Genomic DNA, 27501 nt, shown 5'->3' with positions numbered 1-27501 from the left:
TGTCCAGGCCAGCCCCCATTGACGCAGCACTGGGCTCTCCCAGAAGGAAGAGCACCTCCCGCTCAACACCGACGCTACTTCCCAGCCGCACCCTAAGCCATACCGCTGGAGCGGACCCTCCCAAGGAGCGAGCATGCCAGGGCCGCGGCAGAGCCTGCTGGTGGGCGCTCCGAGCTGGTGCGCTCACAGCTGTGCTGCCCTAGCCAGATGGTGGCTGGTCAGAGGGATTTGGCGTTGTTCATAATCCCGCTGAAGGAAATCGCCCGTTGCTGACACTGACCAGCCGTGTGCGGCTGCTCCCCGGTGTCTGCGCTAAGGGCTTGTCGCTGTCTCCCCTTCCCGCTGAGTGGGGCTATGGCCCCGTTCCTGCAACCCCCCGGCCTCACTCACATTAACCTGCTCCTTGCCTCACCACCTGAGGGCAGGGAAGAGCGGGGACACAGAGAGGGGAACATTTTCCTAAGTCAAGAGCACGGCAGGCCTAAGTCACATTTCCAAAACATGCAGGGAGGAGCCTAAGTCCCCTAGGCGCTTGGAAAATGTGCCCCGGAGAGATTGAGGCGTACCGTGACTCAGGGCTGACTGGCCAGTCTGAGACCCCTCAAAGGGGCCCACTGCTCACAAGGCAGTGCTTGGCACCTCCACCTGGTCCCCAAACCACCTGGGCATGCCCAGGGCCAGCACAGCACCTCCCCAAGAGAAGCAAGCCATGAGCAAAGGATTCAGCGAGGGGTAAACCATCTGCCACAAAACAGCCCCATCCAAGGGGGAACCAATCCAGTCCTAACTCCCTGTTAGTGACGGGCACATGGAGAACTCGAACAGCTCCAGTCCCTCGGGGGCAGCGTTCCTGCCAGCCAAAACAGCTGCTGAGTCCGGCTGCATCCAGTAGGTTCTGGGTGTCTGATTCTGGGGAGAAGCGGGTGGGCCAGGCAGACAGGACGCCTAGTCTCTACTCCTATCTCGGCCCATGACCTGCCTCTATGGGCTCTGTTCTCCTCCCGCTGTTTGAGGCAGGGACTGTTCATGGGCTCTGGGCACAACAGAGGCCCTGACCTCTGGTGATAACTGGGCCCACACATTCCTGGGGAGCTCTCTGTAAGGAGCATGTGAAAGTTCACAAGAGGTCCCAATACCTGGAACTTTTGGCCTGCTGGGGAATGAACACTGGAATAACAAATGTTATGAACAAGGGCAAGAAAACCCGACAGACTGAGCCAGTGCAAACCGCCACCAGCACGAGTGACTCATGGCCTGGGTTAACAGCACCATCACCTGCTAAAAACAGACCACGTGGAGCTGGAAATTACTGCACCAAAATCGGGGCGTGGGATATTAGGCCTAATTGTCGGCCGGAATAACGAGGGATGAACTATGCTCCTGGATTTTCCCCTTTTGGGGGTTCTTAAAGAGAGACCGAGAGTCTCGGCAGCTCCGGTCTCAGCCCCCGAGGCTGAGGGAGCAGATTTCCGGCAGGCCTCACTCCCGTGTAAGGAGCTTGGTGTTTTATCTCAGCCCATGGTGGGGACAGCTACTTGTCACACCGCAGAGCCAGAGCAGAGCCTGTTCCCTTCCCGTCCCTGTTGTGTTACGCTCTTCCCCACCATTTCTTTCCTCCTGTCCTGTCTCTCACTCTCCGCTTCTAATCGAAGCCTGAAGCCACCTGGGCGGCCTCAGCACAGCCAGATGAGATGGCAGACGACGTCCCTGAGTGGAATGCGAACCGGGGTCCAAGCACCAGCTGCCCCAGATGACCTACCAGCCAAAGCATCCATTCGTAACTGACCAGCCATCCAGTGTCCCAGAGACAACACCCAAAGCCGCCTTTCCCCACTTTGCTACCCGGCCCTCCTCCACCTCGGGTCTGTCTGTTACCAACAGGAGCGGCAAATACTATCAGCACGGAGTCAAATCACCCCTCTCCTCTGCACCAATGCATGGTTGTTAATGAAAAAAGGAGACTGCAAAGTCTGCCTCCAAAGGCAGAGAGGCTTAAATAGGTTTCAATGAGGTTTTTCTGGTATAATAACTCGAGTTCAGTTTCACTATAAATGCTCGTTTGTGTTTGGGCAATAAACTTTCAGCTTTAGAACGAATGCCAGCCACCCGAGGAACCCTCCCCCTGATCCCTTTCAGTACTGTTCTAACGTCGGACAGCGAGAGAGTTTATCGCACCTGTATCTCCTCTGACCCTTGAGGTGAATACACCAGGTCAGTAACCTGGCTGGCCAAGCACGGAGGCTCCTCTAGGGAAGATATCACAGGCTGGGAATTTTAACATCCCTTCTCTAATAGCTTTGAGTTTCTGCCACGGTGAGGCAGCCGCTCCCACTCGTGTTAATGGCAGCTCCAGGAGACAGGATCTGCCTGGGCTGTTGTATCAACGCCCCACCTTTGGGGCTCTCCCCGTAGAGCAGGCCCGTCAGCGCCCTCTGGAAACAGGATCTATAAAGAAATAGTCTCCCACTTGGCTGGCGAAACAGAAGTGAACTAGCAGTCACCAACCCACTGGGGGGCTGGGGCCAGACCAGCCCAGAGAAAAGGTGGGAGAAATCCAGCGTCTGCTTTTCAGCATGTTTCTATTCATTGATTTCTCCTCCTCTCGAAAACAGCCAATTGAGTGTGGAGAGAAGAAAGGCACAGAACCCTTCTACAGAGCTGATGGCAGACCTGATCCGCGGGACTCCCCGCTGCAGGCTATTACTGAGGCCAGGAGCTCAGTCAAGATTTGTCAGAATGGCAGAGTGGACACAGCACCGGCCTGAGGGTCTGGAAACCTGGGTTCTATTCCCAGTTCTGCCACTGACTTGCCACGTGACCGTGGGCAATTGCGTGCCTCAGTTTCCCCTCCCCCCTGTGACGAAGTGGGGGGTTTTCTTGTTTTCTGTGGAGTTTTCAATGGTTTGCATGCGGAGGGGGTGGGACTCAGTTTCCCTGGGTGTTACTGGTTTAACAGAGGGGAGGGGAGAGGGAGTTTATTTTGCAGAGGACTGGAGAGAGGACTTGGGGACCCAGCCGATGGCCTGGAGGATGGATACCCCAGCAACCGGTGACCTGGTGACCCGGAGGCCCAGTTGAGGAGACGCAGCCGGTTCTGGCCAGTGGGCGGACAATGGGCTGCAGAGTGAGGACCCAGTGACCTAACCAGCCGGTTCCAGCCAGAGGACAGAAGCGAGGAGAGGCGGCCGTTACGACCCTGTTTACCTGGAGGGAAGACAATGGACAGAGGTGGGGCCTGGGGCCCATGATCTCAGATGCCCAGCTGGGGGCAGGGGGGCTCGGGGCTGGAGAGGGGGAGCAGGCAGAGCCCCCCTGGATGCAGGGAGACTGGGATGTGCTGTGCTGAGGGAGGCCAGGCCTGTGGCCCTGAGAGTTTCCTGTGCTGTGTTCAACTCTCAATAACACTCCTGTTTTATGCTGGCTGAGAGTCACTCTCGTCTAGAGAACAGGGTGGCATCAACCCCTTCGGGGGTGGAGGCCTGGGGGGTCCAGAGCGCGTGGACTCCCCGAGGGGGCCCATGGCGAGAATCAGGTGTGCTAGGGCTCCAAGAGGTGCGGATCCAGGAGGTGGAGGGGCCTGACCCTGAGAGAGAGTGGACCCCCGATAAGGGCTGTCTCACTAAAAGGGGCACCCCCCACAGTCGGCAGAGTGGACATCCCCATCTGCCCCAAACCTAGCGACCCCTCACCACAGCCAGGCTGAGGAAGCGGAGAGACCCCTCAGTGGCAGGGCTGCCGGCGACCCCTCACCACAGCCAGGCTGAGGAAGTGGAGAGACCCCTCAGCGGCAGGGCTGCCGGCGACCCCTCACCACAGCCAGGCTGAGGAAGTGGAGAGACCCCTCAGTGGCAGGGCTGCCGGCGACCCCTCACCACAGCCAGGCTGAGGAAGCGGAGAGACCCCTCAGCGGCAGGGCTGCCGGCGACCCCTCACCACAGCCAGGCTGAGGAAGCGGAGAGACCCCTCAGCGGCAGGGCTGCCGGCGTGCACCAGGCCGAGCAGGGACAGCCAGTGGCACAGGAGGGAGAGGCACTTCCCCGGCCCCGCACCACGCAGCAGTCGGGCAGGGCTCAACACGCCAGTCTGGGGTGCACAGAGGCGGCTGGGGAGTTTAGCTCCCAAATCAAGAGAAGAGAGAGCTGCTCCGGAGCCGGCATCATGCCCCAGGCTCCATTCCGGCTTGCAGAGGCCTCACTCCTTGAAAGCAGGAAAACCTCTCAGAGAATCATTACGGAGCCTATGTGCCCAAGTCGTTCTGCTGTGTTCAAATGCTTCCCACCCCACGGGGAGTGCACGGGTCCCCCGCGCCGGTGTGAGGGAGCCTTACCCGGCTTGTGCCTCTCCATGGTGCTCTCCTGACTGGGGAGCCCCCCGGACGAGGAATCGCCGCTCGAGGTCACTTCGGGGCTGTAATGCTGTTCCAACGGCAGCACAGGCCGCTGAGAGGTTGCGTATCTGTGAACAGAACGGGAGGTGAGACAGCTGAAGCCGGCAAACTCAGGCTGTTAAAATAATCCTGTCTTCTCATTAGCAGGTTTTTTCAAACCCAGGATTCAGGCTGGGGGGGGGAGGGGAGGAGGGGAGGGAAAAGAGCTGTGAGATGAGTAAGAGGCAGAACGTGCAATGAAAACCCTTGGACGTCTTGCGGCTGAACGCAGGCACCAGGCAGACAGCCCAGGAGGACACAGCCAGAGCCTGGAGCTGCAGGCTAGGGGATCCGAACTCACCAGACATGGCCTGGGGGCAGCGTGCAGGAAGAAGCCAGGCAACACACAGCTGGGGATTCGGAGAGAGCAATTGGACAAGGGACCCCCCAGTGCTCTCTGAGGAGCAGGGTGCAGCTGGGCCTTTCCCCACCGCATGTCCACGCCCCTGGAGTCACGTGTTCATTAGCCGGTTCATTAGCTGTCTGATCAGTCGGGGCTCGAAGGTTAGAGAGTAGCTGTTCCCACTGGGAGCTCTGGGGCGGGGCTGGATCTCCTGATGTGTCCGCGCTGCGCCCGGCCCAGCGGGGCCCTCGCTCTTGGTCGGGGGGGTGTCTGTGCAGCATCTGGCCTGACAGGGCCCCCCCCCCACTCTTGGTCAGGGGCTGTCTGTGCAGCGCCCGGCCTGATGGGGTCCCCCCTGCTCTCGGCCAGGGGGTGTCCATGTGTGACAAAGTGGGGGATTTTCTTGGTTTTTTTTTGTATTTTCCAGTGGGTTGCATGCAGAGGGGGTGGGACTCAGTGTCCCTGGTGTTACTGGTTTAACGAGGGAGGGGAGAAGGAGTTTGTTGTTACAGCCCAGGCGACCCTGTTTACCTGGAGAGAAGGCAATGGACAGAGGCGGGGCTTGGGGCCTGGGATCTCAGATGCCCAGCTAGGAAGCAGGCGGGGCTGGAGACGGGGAGCAGGCAGAGCCCACCTGGATGCAGGTGAGACTGGGATGTGCTGGGCTGAGGGAGGCCAGGCCTGAGGCCCCGGAGAGTTTCCTGTGCTGGGGTCAGACGCTCAATAAACCCTCCTGTTTTATGCTGGCTGAGGGTCGCTCTGGGCTAGAGAACAGGGTTGCCTCAACCCCTTTGGGGGTGGAGGCCCCGGGGGTCCAGAGCGAATGGATCCCTGAAGGGGCCCACGGCGAGAGACAGACGTGCTAAGGCTCAGAGAGGTGTGGTTCCAGGAGGTGGAGGGGCCTGACCCTGAGAGAAAGTGGACCCCCGAGAAGGGCTGTCTCACTGAAAGGGGCACCCCCCATGGACCACATGGGGCCAAGAGTGGGCATGACCTGGGAGACCGTGACACCATGTAGCACCTGGCCCGACAGGGCCCTGATCTCGGTTGGGGGGGGGTGTGCAGCACCCTAACTTGGGACCTTTCGGAGCTTGTGTAGCGCAGACTGTGACTGACAATGGTTTGAACGGGCCGTGTCTCCCTGGCAGCTGGCTACCAGGACGGTGGGTTGGGTTCCCGGGCTGGCCTGGCCTGCTGGCCGGGCAGTGCCCCCCGAGGGGCAGAGAGCGAGATGCCAAGCAGCCAGTGGCACCTCCCGACGTCACACGAGCCCATGGGGACGGCCGATGCCAGGAGGCTGGAGATCACGGCACCCCCCCACCGCACGGGGAGAGGTGATCATGTGTCTCTTGGTGTGTGCCTGGAGCCCGGGCTCCAGGAGCCTCGGGGTGGGAGCGTCTGAGCTGAGCCCCCAGCCCCAGTCGGCAGGCACACACCATTCGGGGCCCAGAACTAAACGGGGGAAATGGATGGTGCGGCGGAAGGAAGCCCCATGCCACTGGTGGGGGGCAGCCGGCCTAGTGCAGCCCCTATGGACTCCCCCACGGCATCGCCAGTGACTCCTGCGCAGGAGGGGGCGCAGCACCAGCAGCCAAGCGTGGGTTCACGCCCGCTTAGCACGTGTTCTGCACAGGCACCAGTGACTGCACCAGGCTCCTCCGCACTAATGGGGAACAATCTCCCCCTGGCCTCCAGCTGGGCTCAGCACGGGCAGGTCCTAGCTCCAGACAGCTCAGGGCTAACCCTGGTGCAGAACACGCCTGTTCCAGGAGACCCCTACAGGCCAACCTACACTGCAGGAATTCGCAGCACAGCCAGAAGGGGTGCGCTGGTGCAAGGGGGCCCGGCACTCGGCGGGGCGAGTGTGTGACGTTATTGACATGAACTGGGACCATATAGATCATTGGTGCAACCAAGGTCCTGTAATGGCACCAAATCTTGTATAAAGGGGGCCAAATAAGGTGTCTAAGGCAAGGTTCTGGCTTGCTGGTTACGATTATGCTGTCTGTATGTGTGTGTATCGATTTTGTAGTTGAAGTTATGAATATTGGCTCTACACTGTCTGTATTTCACACTTGTGCTGTGCTTCTGGGAGACACCCCAGACAAGTTGGTGTTAGCTCTGCCTAGCCTGCTTGATGGCCCATTAAGGCCCATCAGTTACAACTGACCCACTGAGAGAAGCAGATACACCTTGTGACTCAGCAAGGTATGCAGGGACCAGGGCCGGCTTTAAGCCGATTCAGCTGATTCCCCGGAATGGGGCCCCGCGCCTAAGAGGGCCCCGCAACGTCCGGGGCTGCCGGCGGAGCGGGAAAAAAAAAAAAAAAAAAAGCCGCGTCCTGCTTCTCCCCCCTCCCTCCAGCGCTTGCGCCGCCATACAGCTGATCAGCGCAAGCCTGGGAGGGAGGGGGGAGGAGGAGGAATGCGGTGTGCTTGGGGAAGAGGCGGGGCCAGGGCGGGGATTTTGGGAGGGATCCAATGGGGCAGGGAGGGGGCAGAGTCGGGGCGGGGGGGGGGGGGCACGAGACAATTCGCATCCCAGCATGTCTTCAATCCTGTTTCTCTGGAGGGACTTTGCTACGAATGGAAGCTCTGAACAAAGGACTGAATGACCCAGCCCAGCTGGGGATGTTCCAGAGACTTGATTTGAACCTGCAGTTTATTCTATCTCTGCTGCAAGCCTGAACCAAGAACTTTGCCATTACTGTATGTAATTGATTCCATTTAACCAATTCTAACTCTCATCTCTATCTTTTTCCTTTTATGAATAAACCTTTAGATTTTAGATTCTAAGGGATTGGCAACAGCGCGATTTGTGGGAAAGATCTGATTCGTATATTGACCTGGGTCTGGGGCTTGATTCTTTGGGATCGATGGAACCTTTTTCCTTTTACTGGGGGATTGGTTTTCATAACCATTCGTCCCCATAACGATGGCACTGGTGGGGATACGGGGAAGCTGGAGTGTCTAAGGGAATTGCTTGTGTGACGTGTGGGTAGCCAGTGGGGTGAGACCGAAGTCCTCTCCGTCTGGCTGGTTTGGTGCCTGGGTGTGCCAAGGACCCCAGCCTGGGGCTGGGACTGCCCTGCTCTGAGCGATCTGTCCTGCATTGGCGCTCTCCGCTGGGTCCCGCCAAGGGCAGCATCGATACAGGGGGCTCTGCTCCAGATGAGGGAATCAGCTCAGGGAAGGCCCTTGCAAGCCCCCCGTGCCTCCCCGGACATCCCTCGGAGCAGGCTGGCTCAGGGGTAACTGCTCCACGAAGAGTTCTCTTCCCAGAGACGCTGCTCCCCCCGAGCAGCCACACGCTCTCTCCTGAGGGTACCAGCTCCGGCACTTCTCAGCAGGCTCGCTCCTTCTGAGGCCGTGCAGGCAGCCTACAGCCTGTGCCATCTGGCTGGAGAGGGGAGGGCGAACCTACGCCGCACGCTCGCTCTGTTCGCTACCCCGGCCGAGGTTCACCAGAGGAGGGGAACGCTGTTCAGCTACCGCTGAGGGGGCCTCATGTTCAGAGTTGCTGCAGCTGAATTGAGGGGTCCCCAGGGCCCCTGACAGCCGACCCCGGGGCGTTTCCCCGGCTGGCTCGAGGGGTCCCTAGGGCCCCTGACAGCCGACCCCGGGGCGTTTCCCCGGCTGGCTCGAGGGGTCCCCAGGGCCCCTGACAGCCGACCCCGGGGCGTTTCCCCGGCTGGCTCGAGGGGTCCCCAGGGCCCCTGACAGCCGACCCCGGGGCGTTTCCCCGGCTGGCTCGAGGGGTCCCCAGGGCCCCTGACAGCCGACCCCGGGGCGTTTCCCCGGCTGGCTCGAGGGGTCCCCAGGGCCCCTGACAGCCGACCCCGGGGCGTTTCCCCGGCTGGCTCGAGGGGTCCCCAGCACCGCTAGCCCAAGCGAATGCTCCCAGTGAGGTGGCTGGTGAGTGGCTCTGTGCGGGTGAGAGCAGCAAGCCCGAGCCCATTATAAACACCCCCTGCTCTTAGGCAGAGCCAGGGGCACGTGGCTCTGGTTTCAGAGCTCAGGTAAAGGCTGCCAGGGCTCGCCAGGCGGGCAGAGGGACAGGGACAGCCCAGAAAGGAAGGGTAACTCCTGTAACAGGCCAGTGCACAGCAGTCACCTCTGGGGCAGCTGCTCCTATCTTCCTGAATGCTTAATATTCTACAGCCCCCGGCCACGGCTCCTGTCCCGGCCGCTGCACTACAGAGCGCCCAACGGGCTCCCGCTCACCCAGCACCGACAGGACTCTCTGGACTTTCAACCGGGAGCAGTTTTGCTGAGGCAGGGCAGAGTAAAAGTTGCAGTACCCGGCCATGAGAATGACATGTCGCCAGCCCTCTCACGCCTCCCCTCCTGCTGAAACAAAGATGCCACTTCCCGGCTTCCTTGGCCTGAGTACTCTGTCCTGGCCAGGGCTCAGAGGGAAGGATGGAGGTGTTCATTGCTGGCAATGGAAGATCCCCTCTGTGCAATACGGGACATAGCGAAAAGGGGCACTCCCCCTGACATCGCTCCAGGCTTGCCGGTGCTTGGACGGGCTGTCAGACTCGTGCAGCGGGGTGGAGAGGTTAGCACCTTCCCCTGTTCCTTAGCCTACCTTTCTGGGGATGGCTTGTAGCGGGTGTAAGCCGTTCCTCCTGAGCCTGGAGTCGAGAAGCTGCCCGACGGCTGCCGATATGGCTGGACTCTCTCCGCCCCCGCTGGGGAGGAGGCGGCGGTGTGCGGCGTCTCAGGGAAGCTAACCGGCCTGGGTCAAAGAGACGCACACAGAGAAAGAAAGTGCTTGGTCTGCCCTACAGATTCCAACATCCCCCAGAAACCCAGCCCAGCGCGGTGAGAGAGCAGAACAATCAGCCCAGAAAGGGCAGAGACTCGGGCAAGGCAAATACTGACCAACGTGATGGGCCGCGGAGCCGGAGAACATGGACAGTGCAGAGCCCGGTCACTGGGGCGCGTGCGTGTACATGTGCGCACACGTTCATTCTTCGGTGAATGGCAGGTGACACTTCCTCACACAGGAGAGTCCCTGGCGAGTGGCACTGGAGGCTACCGCTGGGGCTGTCCCGGCCCAGCCCCTCACTGCGCTGCTAGCCACCCTGTCTAACCACATCCACGGCTCCTGCTTCCCGTTCTCACCTGGAGAGAACGAGACACTAATGCAAAGGGGTCCTCAGAGGACCCGATGTGCATCAAAGCCGGCTGGTGCGATGCCGCTGGGGAGCCGCTGGTCCAGTTCAGTTCTCAGGAGTCCGCACTGAACAGACACCCGCCCCCCCGCACCGGAAGGGAGCTGGAATGCAAAAGGCAAATGGCTGATCGCCGCGAGCAGCCTGAAACCCCGCTGGCTCGGCTCAGGGCGTGGCTAACGCAGGCTGGGGACTGCGCACCGGAGGTGTCCCTCGGGAGCGAGATCAAAGCCTGCTGGTTCAATCTGCCCCCAACAGCTGGAATCCCAGCGTTCAGGACGGGCCGAAAGGAGCCCGCCGCACCCTGCGGTAACCACCTTGGAAGAGGCAGATTTCCACCATCTCTTGCAAGTGCACACGGTAAATTGGGAGTGTCGGCTGCTAGGCCCTGTTTTCCCAGCCTGCTGCACCCACCGCAGGACCCTGGCCCAGGCAGGAGGGCGAACCTGGCGGTCACCCAGCTGGGGGTGGCACCGCAGGGCTCAGATGTACACACGAGCCATTTCTGAAAGCCTCATGTACTGACTAGTGTCAGCCTTGTGCACCACGGCTCTCACTCGCTCGGCGCCGCACCGGTCAGTCTCCAGCCACAGGTCACCCCAGCTGCTACACCCCACGGACTGCCCCTCGGCCTCCGCCCCCCGCAGCTCAGCCTTACCTCTTGCTGTGCAGGGGCTGCGGCTCGCGGTACGGGACGACGGACGTCTGTTTGGGGGGCCTCGTGAGGGGCAGGGGCTCTGCCCACTTGGCTGCCTGCGAGGAGTGGTGGGAGGCAGGCCCGCTCCACTGCCATGCTGAGTTGCTGCGGTACGGCGGGCGATGCCCCGCGGGCACGCTCTCCAGCTCTGCCTTGTGCTCCATGCTGCTCATTTCGAAGGACTCGGCCCATCCCCTGAAAAGCAAACAGCACTCCTTACTGCCGGCATGCGAGCGTCTCTGCATGAGCGACGGGGCGGGCAGCTAATGCCACCTCTTCCCCTGCCAAGGGGCGAAGGACACTGTGTGCCCCCCGCCCCCGCCCGTGCAGCAGTGGGGGGCAGAGGCGTTGCTCCTTGGAGGTTGTGCTGCCTTCCCCACACGGGCTCAGCCCGTTTAATCGCACACCATTGTGTCAGCGGCAGCATCTCCCTGCTACTTGCTAGGACGACGCACAGGCAGCTGGAACGGAGGAGGTGACCTACTTAGCCACACGTGGAGAAAACCAGGACGTAGGAGCCTATAGACGGGTGGACAAACCCCTGCCCGCTAGGGTGCTTCTCAGGCCAAGCTCCCTCGTGGCCCTTGGAGGGGAGTGCGCTGCGCCCCTCCCACCCACAGCCCCCTCGCCGCGCCGGAAAGGCACCAGATGCACCCAGGCTGGAATCCCACTGAGTCTGATTTACAGCCGTCTCGGTGCTCGTGGCCCCGGCCTTGGGAAAGCCCCTGCTTGGCTCGGTGCTTCATCGTCTTGCTGCCCCAGCCCCCGGCTCTGCACATCCCATTTGGTGCAAAACCGTGTCCGGAGCAATTCCTGCCGCTGCACTAGTTAGGCCACAGCCACAGGCTGCCAGAGGCCCGTGCAGGGCCCTCAGCAGCTGGCAACGGCTCGGCCTGGTGGAGAGAGGCCTGCACCGGCCCCTCACTGCTTCATTTCATTATGGGCAGCGAGGCAGCAGCACCTCCTCGCTTCGGGGCAGGGAAATGAGCTGGAGCAAGAGGGTGCTCCAGATTTCTTAGCGTTACTGGGAGCTTTTTGTTCAAAAGAGCCAAGGGGGAAACCCTGAAGGACACCGGCTTGGGGCTTGGCTGCCTACCGACAGGCAACGAGAGCCATGCTTAGGCTCCTGGACGCCTGGCTTGATTTTCAGCGGTGAGGTAACAGCCCTTCCCACTGACACCCGGCCACTGACGGGGCGGTCGATGGATTTCGCACCCGCCATGGGAAGGTTGGGCCTAAGGGAAATGGCAACAGCTTTGGAGGAATCCATCTGTAACGGCCAACGGTCCTAACTCCGCTGCTGCCGTTAAGAACCGAGGTTACAAACGTTCCCTGCCAAAGGGAGCGACAGACGAGGTAACCAATGGCCAGGGAGCGAGCGCGGATGGCAAATTCCACTGCACTTTAGTTGGGCCCCTCGGCTTGCTGAGCAAAATCCCGCTCAGCACAAGCAGAAACGAGTGCTGCGCTGGCGCTGCGAGGCGGCCCAGGGGCTGACACCCCTGGGAGCACGGCAGGGCCACGCCCGCTCTCCAGGTATGCTACGCTGGAGCTCTCTCCTGGGAAGCACTAAACAGCAGTGCGGACGTGTGGGGCTTTGAGAGCCCGTCCTTAGCACGTCTGCCTAGCCAGCGTAAACAGGCCCGAAGAGACTCGGGGTTCAAATCCCAGTGACTCCGCCCAGCCCAGGCTCCATGCTGTACATCTCCCCGCCCCTTAGCTGCAATCCAACAAGCCCCGATGCTCCGAAGCAGTTCCTTGGCCCTGCAGCTAACTGGGGCCTGCGGCACAGTAAGGTCATTGCACCGCCCTGGGCTGCGTGTCAGCGCACGAGCCAGCCCCTCGCTCCCCGCTCCTCGTGCAGGAACCAGCTTCCCACAACTCCGCTTTAGCTGTGGCCATTACGGTACCTGCAGCCTGCTCTAAGACATCAGCCATCTGGCTTCCGAGCAGAAAGCACGGCTCCCATCCCTGCCACACGCTGCCGCTCCAGGAGCCACCCTTGGCGTGCAGAGCTCGGTCCACGGCCGGGTTTGGGGTTTGATTTGGGAGGAGAAGCTACCTACAAGTTTAATCACTGTCTGAACTTGCCCTGCAAAGCTGTGGAGCAGGCGTGGCTTAGACGTCAAAGCACAGAGAAAGCTGCAGGGGCCACATGCAAATCTGTTCATAAATGGGCCCAACTTAACCCTATCAAAGCCAGACAACTCTGAGCAACGCTCCCCCATCAGCTCTCATGCGTCAGGGGTTAGCCAGGCTCATGGCCCAGCCCTCTGCCAGCCATTGCCCCAGGGGGCGGAGCCAGATCACTGTGGGCCCCCCGCTGTTTGCACTCCCCTCAATATACTTTCCCTTTTAATGAACACTTAGCAGTTCAGCTCCCGCCAAGCCACGGGGGAGCGGCAGGCCTGGGGAAGCGAACGCCCTGGCACCACAGTGCCTTGCTAAGCGAGGCCCCTGGCAGTGCACTTCGGTAGCGCGTTTCTAACACCTCGATCAGCCCTTGGGGCAGAGCGCCGGCGCCGGCACGCGGGGGCAGTACCTGCGAGGGACGCCGTCCTCATGGGGCGGGATGATGACCACTTTCACCGTGACCGAGGTCCGCAATAAGTCGATCATCTGGTCGTGGGACAGCGTCACCACGGCGACTTTACAGATCTCCACCAGCCGGCTGCCCTGCCGGAGCCCCGCCTGCCACGCAAAGCCGTAGTCCTCCACCTCGGCCACCGTCCCGTCGTACTTCACATGGAAGCCGAGCTGGCCCAGCCCGTTTCGCCGCAGGGTCATGTCGACCGTCTCACAGCCCGAGGTCATGACCTGCGGAGGGAGCAGTCACCAAACTGACCCCCACTGGAGCCGTCTGTCTGGCAGGCATCTTGGGGTGAAGCTAACCTGCGGCATCTCATTTGGTGCCGGCTTTACACACACACACACACACACACACTTCAGGGACAGGCTCTGCACCCTCAGCCACAATACGGGTGCATTTGTACTGGTGTTTTTCACCGAACGCTGCCCTGTACCTTCCGCCCAGTCGCCAGGCTCGACAGAGAGCCGACAGCGAGCGCCCCTGGGAACCAGACAGCCGCTTTGCTGCTGTTCGCGCCGTGGGGATCAGCTGGTTGTGGGCAGCCCCTCTAACATGGCATGTGCGAACCCACGTCCTGCAGCGCTCGCGGCCAGCATTCAGTGCCCTGCCAGCTCTGCGCACAGGGTGCTCCCCTCCGCGACTCCTGTGCGTTTCACCTCTGCCTGCCAGCAGGGGGCCTGCTGAGCTCCCCCTTGCACCCCAAGATCTTGGAGAGGAAAACCGGGCCCATGGAGATGAAGTCCCAGGCAGATGGCCTGACCCTGGGCTGACTGTGACTGGATCAGCTGCTGCTCTCTGCCCAGGAACCGGGGTCTGCATACGGTGGGCGAATGAATACGAACGGCAGCCCCACGACGAGACAGGCGCCCGAGACAGTCACTTGGAATCCCGCAGCCACCTGGTCCCATGTGAGACCCCACCACACCCACTTGCAGCTGGAAACATTCGGCCCACACTACTGAGGAGGCAGTTTGACTACCAGGCAGTCAGGACGCCTGGGTTCCATCCCCAGCTCTGGGAGGGGAGTGGGGTCAGGTGGGTTAGAACAGGGGGGTTGGGAGCCAGGACTCCTGGGCTCTCTCCCTGGCTCTGGGAGGGGAGTGGGGTCTGGTGGTTAGAGCGGGGGCTGGGAGCCAGGACTTCTGGGTTCTATCCCCAGCTGTGCCACTGATCTGGCGTGTGTCCCCTTGGACAGTCTCTACCTCCCCTCTCACCCCCTTCGTCGGTCTCATCTATTAGGAGTGGAGGCTCTCTGCGCAGCTCCCAGCACAACCGGGCCCCCGGGCGTGACACTAAGACACCAGCCAACTTAGCTCCTACCTTGAGTCGCTGCACGATCTCCTTGATGTCCTCGGGGCTGCTGTCCGCGGCCTGGATGGTGACGTGGTCCCCTCTGCCGTAGAAGATCCGGAGGGTGCCGGGGTCGGGAGTCCAGCCGATCACATCCCCACAGAAGCAGTTGAACACCACCTCCTTAGTGCCGAGGTCCAGCAGGACGATGAACTCGTTGGAGATGGCCAAGATGCACTCGATCTCCACCCCCTGGGCAAAGTCCTGGGCCAAGACGCGCCAGGCGATGGCCCCACTGCTGTACTGCTCCGCCCCCATCCGCGCCTTCATCTTCTCCTTCTTCTTAGAAGTCAGGGAGATCAAGTTGAATTTCCCCGTGGAGTCGATGGGCGTGTTAGTGACGCAGTTCTCTGCCAGGTCCTTCAGGTACTCCTGCCTGGTGCGTGTCGCCATGGTGTGGAACTTGTCGGACTTGTGCGCGGCGTTCTCGGCATTGATCACCTTGGCCAGTAAGAAGTCTCTAAAGATGTCAGACTTGCGGAAGGTGACGCCGCTGGGGATGGGGGGGCCGAAGGGTGGAGCATCTTTGGATCTGGTCACAGCCACGCTTAGGGAACGAAGGGGAGCAGAAAAAACGGTTAGATGAGCTGTCTCCTGCTAGTGCAGCCGCTTCAGGACACATCATGTGTCTACCCGGATCGGGCTAGGTGTGAAAACCAGCCAGGGATTTCTGTGTGCCCAAAGGAAGACGCCTTTTGGGGGGCGGGTGCTCGGCACTGGCTGAAACACAGGCCCCTGAAAGGCACCTCCAAGTAGGGCACCAGCCCCTGTGGCCCCAGTCTACGGCGCCTGGCAGCAGCTCTTGGGATGCTAGGAGTTGTCACAGCTGCAACTCCTTTCCCAGAGCAGAATGGGAGGAGAAACATTAACTCAGGCCACCGACACCTCCCCCACCCAGTGACTGCCTGTAGAATTCATCCCACAGCCAACCGGGTCAACCTAACCTGAGACCTTGGGTCAGCGCCTCGCCAGCGCAAACAGGCATCCTTCCACCCTGGCACCTGCGGCCAGTTGAGCGGAGGAGCCGACAGCACCGTCCGGGGCGCGGACGGTGACACAGAACCCAAGCTAGCAGGTGGGTTAGCAGCAGGCGAGGCTTACCTATAGCAAACATTATCAGTGCAAGGGCTGTGGACTCGGACAATAATAAAGACATGCTGGAAGTGGGAGCGGATATTCTGGGGGGTGAAAGGCAACGCTCCAGGCTCCTGGAAGATGATTGTGACTATGTCGTTTCCTATGTGCCGCTTCCTTAGTAGCTACCGAGGTAAGAACAAACACGTGTTAGTGCCCGGGTGCCGAGTACAGACAGCGGTAACAAGCAAACGTGGGCGAGGCAGATGACAAAGGCTCCGGGGGACCTCGCCATCCGGTCAGACGGCGAGAGGAGAAGCGGGCAGGAAAAGCAGACCTGACCCAGCACGGAGACGTAGCCACAAGATTTGAAACGTTCAAGCGAATTCCATTTGGAGAGCCTGGGCCGCTGGCAGCTGCATGGAGAGCGGGATTGCCCGTCACCTCCCACATTGCTGCTTTCTCCCTGCCAGAGCCACAATCACCGCTCGCTTTGTGGGGAGCCCGGCAGACTGCTCTCGAGCCGAGCTCTCTGTGCCCACGGCACGGCTCCCTTGCAGACGGGGAAGGGTATCGAGACGCACAGGCCAGTTCCTGACAGCCAGGGCAGTCGGGCGTCTAGCTCCGATTACAAACCCAGATCGGCAGGATCCCCAGTCCAGCACAGAGGAGGGATGGACCAGTGGGCAGGAGAGCCAGGTTCTCTTCCCAGCTCTGCCACAGACTCCCCACGTGACCTTGGCCAAGTCATTCAGTCAGGCTGTGCGTCAGCTCCCGGCAGCGTGTCCAGGAGGGACGACAGCACTGCCCCCCTCCCGGGGCGTGTGATGATGAATCCACTGTAGAGCGTGCAACAGAGCATGGATGCTTCTCCTTCCTTACGCATCTGCAGGATCCTGACCCAGACCACCCTTAACATCCTCCGCCGCCCGGGAAGTTTGAAAACACATTTGCCCGGGAAGTGAGGGGAGTGCTGGTTATCGGAACAGCCGGTGCGCGGCAGAACTCGACTCAGCATGCCGGAGACCCGCAGGCTCTGCCAGCCGAAGGGCCGTTTACCTGCTGCCGGTTGTTGAGCGTGTAGGGGAGCATAGTGGAGACGTGGAACATGATCTCGTAGTCCTGATACGTGGTGTACAGAGAGTGGGTGCCGGTGGAGTCAGCTGCGAAGCAGAGCAAGAGAAGAGACTCCGTGAGGGGAGAGCCAGCCGACGCGCTCTGCGTGCCGAACCCACACGCAGCACTCCGCTGTGCCGGCGAGCTCCGCCCGCGCCCTGCAGCCACAGGTGCCGCTGCCCCCACCGCACGCACCAGGACTTACTCTTCGTGTCCAGCTGGGCAGCGTACTTGCTGAAGGCTTTCAGACAGACCTTCTCCCCGATGAGGGAGAGGAACTCTTCGAAGGCTGGCCCCGCCTCCTCGTTATTGTACATCTCCTCCTCGGAGCTCTGCCCTGCTTTGCAGTACAGGATTCCCACCTTGTGCTTCCTGCAGAGCTGCGGGGTGGGAAGGGGTGTGAGACGCTGCCTGCTCATTCACCAATCTCCCACGCCTGGCCGAGCTCAGCCCAGAGGAGGGAGTGCTCAAGAGGGCATAGGTGACTTAGGAGCACGAGTCCCATCAAAAAGGGGACGGAGCCCCACCGCCTAGCTCTGCTCCGAGACCAGCTCTCTACCTTTGCAGACTGGCTGCGAATGGCTGCACGCTGTGCCCCTCTTCTACCCGAGCTCAATGCCGATCCCCGTTCCAGCTGGCAGCAGGACCCCCAGAGGGCCCGAAGCACAGCTCAGCACTGCCCGTCAGCCGCACACGACTCACCCCCTGCTCGTCGAGTTTCAGGAGCTGCTCTGTGACTTTCGGCGTGTTCATGGCAAGCCGCAGACAGTGGATGTTCAGCTCGGAGACCACGTACTCCAGTACGTCCTTCAGGGGGAGGCCACGCACCGTCCCGTGCTTGGTGGTGGTGGGAGTCGCGTCCTCCAGGATGGCGCCTCGCAGGGTCACGAGCTGCACCAAACACATGGAAGTGGGGAGAGGAGAAGATGCGTTAGAATCCTGTTCTCTGGGAACCGGCGTGTCTCTGTGCAGACCTCCTGGCACAGGACGCCAGCCACCAGCTCGCCACAGAAATCCTGCGTAGAGAACTAAGAATGAGATGGCTTTGCGTCGGGAGGCCTAGCGTGGGCTGTGCTTGCAATCCGGCACGCCAGCGAGGGTCTTAGCCAACCTGCAGGGATGAGCTCCTCCTAGGAAAACACACTGTGCTTTCTAGCCTCAGGCACCACTGCAATGTTACGATCTCCAAACACACAAGCCAATGTAAAAAGGAAGCCAAGTGTCAGCATATAGCACACTTATGATTTGTACAGAGGTAGCACCTAGAGCCCCCAACTGTGCCAGGCCCGCCCCAGACTCCGACCCAGGCCGGGGCCCCGTCGGGCCAGGCGCTGCCCAGACCCCGACCCAGGCCGGGGCCCCGTCGGGCCAGGCGCTGCCCAGACCCCGACCCAGGCCGGGGCCCCGTCGGGCCAGGCGCTGCCCAGACCCCGACAGAGACAGTCCCTGATTCAGAGGCTCCCAGTCTGAATAGACAAAACAGGCACCAAGTGGGAGAAAGGAAGGCTCCTCCCCCCCACCTCGCAGACTGGGGGAAACAGGCCCACAGAGATGCAGTCGTGCCCAAGGTCAGACAGGGTCTCTATCCTGGGTTCCAGCCGAACCCCTTCACTGTGGAGCCCCCCTTCTTTTACAAATACAAATAGAGTGCCACCCCTCTTCAGGGTCTCCCGCAGCACTCTGCCTGCCTGTCGGAAAGGTGGCGAATCTCTGGAACCGACTGCAGGTGCACCTGGCCCTTCTTTCGAGCCACATGCCTGGCCTGGGAACGAGTCACCTACGGCGGGGCCCTCAGCACCTGCTGTTGCAGAGGCCAGACCAGGAGAGCACCAGGAACGGGAGTCCCCAGCTGCGCCGGGCGCTGCACAGGGCCGTGGCAGGAGCAGGAGGGCACGGCCGGTCGCGGGGATATCTGAACGCTGACATCGCTCGGGCTGCGGCTGCGTGAGCCGGCTGCTTGTCGAGCCGATGGCAAGCCACGGCGCCCTCTGCTGGGGGCCAATCAGATTTCAAGGGCTGCTCTAAAAGTCCCAGGGTTAGAGGACTCGAGTCAGCTGACCTGTGTTAGGGAACCTGCGTCTACACTTGAACCCTGGGTTTTCCAACCGGTGCTCGAAGCAGGGCTCTGGCATGCACACTGCAGTAACCAGGTCCCAGAGTCCGGCCCCCTAGGACCGCAGTGCTCGGGGGGAACCTCCCTGCCCGGTATCAGGAGGCAGCTCCCTGACCCACCTGCGGCAAAGCACTTACGCAGCTTCTAGCAGTGCTCTGCTGAGTCCAGGCCTGCTCCTCTAGCGGTTCGAGCCCTGCTGCCTGCTCCACACCTGCAGGGAGGGACCCGGAGCCACACTCCACGTACCAGAACCCTGCTTGTGCCCCACGGGACGAGGCTGGGGGCCCCTCGGACGCAGGACCCACAGCCCTGGTTTTAAGAGGCTTTAAGAGGCTGTTTCAAAAGTCCCCCTAGAACCGGAATACAGACCCGCACGCACTCTCTGGAGGCCGCCCCGCACAAGATGACGTACCTCGCTGGTCCGGAAGATAATCCTGTACTGATACTGGGGCCCGTAGTCCTTATGATCCTCCAACTTCTCTCTCCTGATGCTCACAGCCACCGGTCCCAGCTTCTCATCCACTCCAAAGTAGTTGGAATGCTCTGAAAACGCAAGAGAGGCCTTGTCAGAGAAGAGGGCAGGCACTGCTCTCTCCCGAGCCGGACACCGGGGCTGTTCGAGTCACTGACGTGCCACCAGCAGAGAGCAATGGGCCTGTCGGGGCGGAGCTCGCTGTTAACGGAGCCCTGACACTACGCAGTAGCGTACGGAAATAAACCTTAGTACGTGCCACGAGGGACATCCTAGTTCTGGTGCAATGCTCAGCACCGGCAAACTCGGTAGGACCAAACTCTGCCCTGCCCACGAGCTACCCTAGGAGACATGCAGACGCCCGTCCGCCCCTGCAGGGCTATTGTTATAAAAGCCCCAAACCCCCAGCCCCCCAAGATAAATTCCATAAGCCCAGCCCCACATTAGACCCCTTGGGAACAACCCTACAATAAGAAGCCAGGCTGTGGGAACAGAGTCACAACAACAAACACGGTAACATTTCAGCCCCCCGGTGATCAGCCAGAGCTGTTCACCCCTCGCCTGTGCCAACACAAGGCAGAACACGGAAGGCTGATACAGAAAGTGACTCTCTCTACACAATTAGCATGCGGAACTCATTGCCACAGGTATCACGGAGACCAAAAACATAGCAGGGCTCCAGGTTGGGTATCTACATCGTTCCAAAGAATGCCCAGAGCAAGGCGTTAGCAGCCCAGGCCTGGGGGAGGGATAGCTCAGTGGTTTGAGCATTGGCCTGCTAAATCTAGGGTTGAGAGCTCAATCCTTGAGGGGGCCATTTAGGGATCTGGGGATTGATCCTGCTTTGAGCAGGGGGTTGGACTAGATACCTCCTGAGGTCCCTTCCACCCCTGAGATTCTATGATTAACTAGTCAGGGTTCGGAAGACCCCTTCTCGGGGGGCAGGCAATCCCATCACTACGGGGTCTCTAGCACTTCCTGCAGGCGCTGGCCTGTGTTGGGAGCCAGGAGGCTGGGCTGGCCAGAGCCAGTCCGGTAACACAGACGTTGCCTGACCTTGGGGAGCCGAGCGGGACGAGCGGGGCTGCAGGAGACTGCCCGAGGCGCTGCGGGGCTGCAGGTGACTGCCCGAGGCGCTGCGGGGCTGCAGGTGACTGCCCGAGGCGCTGCGGGGACGTTACCTCTGCCGTGGAAATAGAGCTGGTAGTAGCGGGCCCCCAGGTCGACGTGCTCCACGTTGTAGCGGGTTAGCCGGCTAGGGCTCCTCTGCAGCTCCCTGGGGACCTCCAGCACGGAGATGCTGGCGTTGGTGCAGTAGGCATTGAGGGTGGGCTCCAGGAAGCCTCCCTCGCCCGCGGCCCCGCTGGGGGAGCCGGCCGACGCCCTGGAGAAGCTGACGTTGCGCTCGCACATGCCGCCCACCTCGTTGCGGAAGTGGGGGCAGCTGAGCAGCAGGTCGTTGCTGTTGTTGTCCCCGAGGTCGTGCTCCAGGTTCTCCTTGTAGTTGAGGTCCTCGGTGCTGGCGAAGGCCGGGTCCAGGCCCCCCAGCCCGTACGCCCGGGAGAGGGCAGCCGAGACGGCAGAGGCGGCAGAGGCGCCCGTCGTGGTATTCCTCCGCTGTGCCACCACCGCCCGGTTGGCTGCCACCTGGTTGAGGTTGAAGAGCAGGCTCTGCACGTCGTAGTGGGCAAAGCTCTTCTGGCAGACCCAGGCCTTGCCACCGTCCTCCTGCTCCACCAAGGCCCTCCCGGGCTCCCCATCGCTCCGGCTGCTCCGCAGCTTCTTGAAGATGGAGTCTCCCCCTGCCTCCCCCCTGGGGCCCTTCTTGCGGGGCTTCTCCTTCGGCTGAGAGGGGGAGTCCTCAGGGGGGAGCCCCAGGCCGTTCCTCACGTCCGCCTTGGCGCTGCCAGCCACGTGCAGGCTGGAGGCTGTGCTGGCGTCGGCCCGCAGCAGGTCGCTCGGCTTCTCGGGCGCCAGGCGGCGCTGGGCCGGCTTCTCGGCGCGGAGCTCGCGGAGCATGTCGAACAAGCTCTGCTCCGAGATGCCCTGCACGTCTATGGAGGAGGTGCTGCCGTACTCGCGGAAGAGAGGCAGGCCGCACCCCAGCTTGGCCCCACGGGGCTCCAGGGTCTCTTCCAAGTCACACTCGCTGAGGGTGATCTCGCTGTTACTCCTGTTGCGCAGCGGGACGAAGGCCCTGCCAGGCGATCGAGGCCAACCCTCCTGGAACTCCACATCCTTGGATCTCCTCCTGGAGAGCCGGTGCAAGCCCCTGAGCCCCGAGGAGCCCAGGCTGGTGGGAGGCGGCTGCTGCCCATTCTGAAAGCCCTTGGGTGAAAGAAAAGTCCTGCTGATGCCCGTCGATGCTTCCATGTCCCTCGAGGGGCTTGGAGCGGCCGGATCCTTCAGTGCGTCTCTCTTGGGGGGCCAGTCGGCGATCCTGGCGCGCACGCCCATCTTCGGCATGGCAGGTGTGGTGGTGGTGGGCCGTGGCCCGGGCAGACCGTCCCCAGCTGGCTGCGAGATGCTGCCATTCTGCGCCCAGAACCCTGGCGAGAAGTAATCGCCTCGCGTGCCAGCCAGACCTTCGCTCCCCTTCAGCGCCGGTCCGCCAACATCCACGCTTGCATGCGGAATGGGTCGATAGGATGTCATAGTCCAAGGTCAGCACTAAACCCTACTTCCAGGGGGAAAGTTCCACTCATCTCTGGTGTGCCGTGGGCCCCTCAGCCATTGCTGGGTGCAGCAGGGGCAGAGCGGAAAGGCCAGGGCTTGCCAGAGCCAGCGTTAGGACTTTCTGCCTGCTCGTCCCATGCTGCCATCCTCGCTCCTCGGGAGCCTGCAGGCCACAGATTGGACGTGGTTGGAGGGGAAAGTCACTGCTCAGCCCTCGCTCCCAACTGGTGCTGCTCCAGGGACGATAACTCCAGCCGCAGGCCAGGTGGGTGCAGTACCATTTTCCAGGCCTCCTAAAACAGGGAGAATAAAGGGAAACATTAGCGAGATGCTGGAGAAAGATTGAGTTTGTAAGTTCTTTGCAATGCTACTCTCAGCAGCAGGCCTGCGGCTTTACAAAGGGCCTCACTTCTCCCCTGGAGCCCCCTCACGCAGACAGCGGCTGACTCCTCCCCATTTCACAGGGCAGATGTGAGGCGTCTGCAGAAGTGGGGATTGAACCCACAGCCAGTGGGTTTTCCAGGCTCTGGGGCAGTCTGCCTTGCTCGCTGCTCGGCAGCCTGACACCCAGGTCTTTCGATTCGGAATCAAACCCAATTAACCCCCACCCCTGCCAATTTCCCACAAACGGGAACCCGGCATTCTGACCCGCTGGCGCTTTAATCACAAGTCCAGCCCCCTTCGGTGTGACTGCCACAGGGAGCCACGCTGGTGCAGATTAGGGGACAGGACTGGCGGCTGCTAGACCAGGCACTGGTTTCTTAGGCTGCATGTAAAATCTTTGCAGGTTCGGTTCCTAGTTTTGTCCTGATCAGAAGTTTGTGTATTTGAAGCAAAGTGCCAAGTGTAACACGCGTGAAACGCAGAGGTAGTGACTGTACTGAGGGTGCAAAGAACGAGTGCCACTGAAATGCACAACTGTGTGTCACATGCTCTGTACTGATAACAGCTAACTGGAGATTCCCCTTGAGGTCCAGGAAGGTTAATTTGCCCACTTGACTGACTGATAACAGTTCAGCCCCACACTCCGGCTCCACCTGTCCCATTTCACCCAAAGACCCCTCCTCAGGGAAAAGCAGGGCAGACCTTTCCCCAGGGGTAGAACAGCTAGACAGGGTAGTGCTGCAAGTATCAGATAAGCCATAAGAAACTGAGCGACAGCTGCAGCACGAAATGGATTTAAACCCACCAAAGCAAGGAAAGCCTTGAGTTCAGACAATCTGCCCAGGCACCAAAATGGAAAGGAGGCCACTGTTGGCCCTGCCAACCCGAGCCAAGCAAAGAGACCGCCGAGCAGACTAAACACGAGAGGACCTTCCCTCTTGTCCCAGGACTGTTTCGTTTCCCTAAGAGCCTTTGGGGAGGGACCTTGTCAGGCTTTCTGAAAGGCCAAGTACACTAGCCCTGGATCCCCCTTGGCCACATGCTGGCTGATTCCCTGAGAGAACTCGAACGCATCGGCGAGGCGGGACTTCCCTTGACTCTTCCCCGACCTGTCGGGCTCATCTGTGCGTCTGAGAATTCTGTTCGGACTTTTCACTGCTGTTAGCCGTACAGTGAAATTCATCATTTGACCCATTTTTATATGGCAACAACATTTAAGATGAATAATGAATGCATCTAATACTGCAGCTGGAACAGCTCCCAAGTCTGTGGAAGGTGGGCAAAGGATCTCGCTGGCTAGAGACCAACTGAGGATTGTAGATGTGAATCATCAGTGGCCCTGTCTCCCCCCCGCCTCAAATGTCTTCTGAAATACCAATTGGATCTTCTGTCTACAGCTGCAGAGTGCGGCCCATTGGATCGCATGGTGAGCCTTCGGCAGACCTCCAGCCGAAGGGATGCTTCAGGGATGGCATGACACTTCCACTCTGAGCTCCCTTGCTGCACTCAAGCAGAGCAGAGGGTTTCAGCCAGTCGGATCTGTCAGTGTTTGCAGAGCAAGGCCACTGAAAGTGGAAATGTTTCTGGATAACAAATATATAGCACAGCACCGTTCCCATCTGGCCCTTCTTTGAAGCCAAGTGATTTGCAGAGAATCTCTTACCTGTCCTCTGGTGGCACACACAAGCCCCCCGGTGCCAGAGCTGTATGGTGCCCCACTGAGGTAGGTGCTGCACAGCCGCAGAGAGAGGCAGTCCCTGCTCTGAAGAACTCGCAGACAAGACACTCCCCCCCCCCCACACACACACACACAGCTGCAGAGAGGGGGAGGGACTTGCCAACGGTCACCTAGCTGGGAGCAGAACCTATGGTTCCTGACTCGCAGCCCAGCGCCCTAACCCTCAGGCAACGCTGCCTCCTCCCAGTAGGCATTGAGCGATTATCTGGGTGCTGGGCAGGGCAGGGGCCATAACCAAACCCAGAGGGCCTGGGAGTGAGAGCTGCAACCGAGTGGGCACCGTGCAGGGGTAGTGTATAAATCCGAGGAGAGGAGCCCCAGAAATCCCTGTGGTGATTTTAGCCAGGCTATGAGAAGTCGGCCCCGGCCCACTGGTTCCAAACAGGCTCTTTGCACAAAAGGCCTTTTAGACACCACTCCCCCTGTCCCTTTCCCTTACAAACCCTGCCCCACCACTGGCCACCCCACAACTGTAAAAGAGCTGGAGGCTGCAGACTGGATCGACAAGGCAGATGGGAGGCTGGAGACAGGATACACTACAAGAGGAAATTCTTGCTTTATCAACCTCCCAGAATCATCTGCAGAGCGGCTGAGCAAAGAAGCCACTCCGCCAACCACAGAAAGCCTAGAGGAAGCCAGCCCCAGGAACCCGCACTTTAAACAGCTCCAGCCTCCCTTCCTCTCCCTACACCACAAAGCACTGGGAAAGTGCCTCGGTTTCACTGCAAACACGCAGCCGGGGGAGAGGAGACATCTATCTCAGAGGCCTGGGCAGCTGCTTGGCATCTTACAAGTTCCCGGACTCGTCTCTTTTCCGTCAGCAGCTTCAAGCGAAGAGCAGAACCTGCCTTTCCGCGTTCTCCGATAGAAAGGAAGAAATAGGTCAGCCACTTAGCTACACAGAAGGGCAGGAGACACTACAGCACCCTAGGCACTGGAGATCAGATGCCAAACAGACTGCAGGGCTCTGCCAGAGACTCAGACTAGCGAGCTGTTAACCTCCACCGAGAGGTTTTCGGTGCTGAAGGCTGAGAGCAGGCGCTGGGTAAGGAAGTACCCAGATAAGGTGAGGAGAGTGCTCTGATGTATAGATTTGATCAGACAGAAGGAGTCACTGTCCAACCCCCACCCCACACACACACTCCCCCCCAGTGGCACCGGGGCCCCAATCAGGGATCAGGGCCATTGGGCTAGGCACTATACGCCACCCAGTACAGTTCTCCCTTGCGCTACCCCTGGGGCAGTCACTCACAGCAGTGTAAAGGGATTGCAAAGTGGTACCAGGCCCAAGCGAGCACAAAGCAGGCCCAAGAGGGAATCAGGCCACGGAGTTTAAAGCCAGAAGGAAGCATTACAATACTATAGTCTGCCCTCCTGCATAGGGCAAGCTAGAGACACCGCATCCAACCCAAGAACTAGCGGCTGAGCCAGAGAGATTTCAGGTCTCCGCGCCCCTTGGGAAATTGCTCCAGCACTCCTAGAGACATGACGGATGATCACAATTCACTCCCCGGCACGCTTTGCTGCAGCAACGTGGACAGAACCCAAAAGGAGAAGGACAGGGAGAAATACAGCTAGATCTCCACCTCGTAACTTCTTCAAGCCCAGGAAGGCCGAGAGGGAGTGGCTGGGTCATTACACAAATTGAATCTATTTCCCCATATTAAGTACCCTCATCCCTTTTTGTCAACTGTCTGGAATGGGCCATCTTGATTATCACTACAAAAGTTTTTTTTCTCCTGCTGCTAATAGCTCATCTTAATTAATTAGCCTCTTAGAGTGGGTAGGGCAACGTCCACCTTTTCATGTTCTGTGTGTATATAGATCTCCTTACTGTATGTTCCAGTCTATGCATCTGATGAAGTAGGCTGTAGCCCATGAAAGCTTATGCTCAAATAAATGTGTTAGTCTCCAAGGTGCCACAAGTACTCCTGTTCTTTTTGCAGTACCAAGAAAGGATCTCTAGGGGCAGGACGGCAGCTCAGTGGAGCCTCTTGAAGGACCCCAAGTGAAAGAAGATTGATGGCTGCATCTCAGAGCACTGCCCGGCATGGGGGCGTCAAAGGGGGGCTCCGGGTGAGCGATGGCTCCGGCCGCCCAGGGGAAGCGTGCACCACTGGAATTAAGCGGATTGCCCAAGTTGTCAGTTTCTCAGCCCTGACGCAATGAAACGGCTGCACTCTCCCGTTCTTTGGGAAAAGTGGATATTTCTCGGTGTCTCAGTGACCCCCTAGCAGGGATCGGGTCTCTACTGCAATTAAATACCCGCAGCTGACTCGGGCTAAGGGCTGTTTATTTGCAGAGTAGCTGTTCTGGCTTGGGCTGGAGGCCAGGCTCTAGGCCCCTGTGAGCTGGGAGGGTCCCAGGGGCTCCAGTCCCACAATGAAGCAGGTCCACCAGCAGAGGTGGCCGGCCCAGGCCAGCCGCAGGGCTCTAGCTGCAGTGTAGACATACCTAAGTGCCTGGTATTCTAGGAGGAGCGTGCTTCCCGAACGGGGCTAGTTGCTACTGCCCCGGACCCCGCACCGCTCCGAGGTGGGCGCCTGCACGAAGAGGCGATCAGAGCAGGAAGGTGGCACCAGGCAGCTCCGGGGCGGGGCTGAGCTATGGAGAAGGGGGGACTGGGTGCATTTCACCCCTCAAATGGATTCCTGTGCTCCCGGGGGCAACAGTGCGCATGCTCAGTGAGCACGTGGTGGGGTCCCTTTCCCTCCAGGCAGCTCTGGCCCTCTGGAAGTAGCCCCCAGCTGAGTGAGGAGCTGTTACATCCTTTCCCCAAGCAGACGGGCTTTGAGGAGGGAGGAACTCCACAGAGGAAGAGCAGCCTGTGGGAATGGCATTGACCTGGCTCAATTCCCAGCTCCGCCAGGGACTTCCTGCGCCACCTTGGGCCAGGGCAGGGAGTGGCAAGGTGCCCGGCATGCCAGGGCCCTGATCTCAGCTGCCCTGCCGACACTGCTGAAGTAGTGCACTGCTCAGGGCCCAGCCAGTTGGTTTCAAGGACACTTGGCTAGAGCTCTGGAACAGACTGTGGTTGAAGGATTAGTACGCCTGTGCGCTCCTGCTGTCAGGTCCCCGTCTCCCTCTCTCCTAATTCCACTGCTGCCTTGTATAAAGCATGCACACAAGCCTGGACCTCTACATTAATCTAAACCAATTACAAGAGAAGCCCACTAAGATCACAGCTGTTGAGAGTGGTGTGACGAACTGGGACTGTTCTCATTGCTGAAGTGCTGCAATATCCTAGCTAGGTATCCATTGTTTGCAAGGTCAGTCAAAGCCCCAGGACAGTTAGGAATCAACAGGGCATGGTATCTAGCACCATCAATTGACTCCAACTTGG

The 27501-nt window shown here is 60.1% G+C and overlaps 1 protein-coding gene across 7 annotated transcripts in view; it reads right to left on the bottom strand.

Annotated features, from left to right (window-relative positions):
- The window catches only part of SIPA1L3 (signal induced proliferation associated 1 like 3), a 116607-nt gene that overhangs the window by 12169 nt on the left and 76937 nt on the right, over positions 1-27501 (bottom strand). For all 7 annotated transcript variants that reach the window (XM_065571383.1, XM_065571382.1, XM_065571386.1 and 4 more), the window contains 11 exons: positions 20542-22329; positions 19301-19431; positions 17478-17666; positions 16981-17155; positions 16719-16822; positions 15687-15844; positions 14556-15132; positions 13188-13462; positions 10607-10840; positions 9360-9509; positions 4328-4455 (listed from right to left, as the gene is read on the bottom strand). In XM_065571383.1, the coding sequence (XP_065427455.1) occupies positions 4328-4455; positions 9360-9509; positions 10607-10840; positions 13188-13462; positions 14556-15132; positions 15687-15844; positions 16719-16822; positions 16981-17155; positions 17478-17666; positions 19301-19431; positions 20542-22015 (3595 nt within the window). In that variant the 5' untranslated portion in view covers positions 22016-22329. The remainder of the gene's footprint in view (positions 1-4327; positions 4456-9359; positions 9510-10606; positions 10841-13187; positions 13463-14555; positions 15133-15686; positions 15845-16718; positions 16823-16980; positions 17156-17477; positions 17667-19300; positions 19432-20541; positions 22330-27501) is intronic.

Source organism: Chrysemys picta, chromosome 17 (genome assembly GCF_011386835.1).
Source record: "Chrysemys picta bellii isolate R12L10 chromosome 17, ASM1138683v2, whole genome shotgun sequence".
Taxonomy (NCBI): domain Eukaryota; kingdom Metazoa; phylum Chordata; order Testudines; family Emydidae; genus Chrysemys; species Chrysemys picta.
The sequence above is the reverse complement of the archived record's forward strand: the minus strand, read 5'-3'. Positions and strand labels throughout refer to the sequence as shown.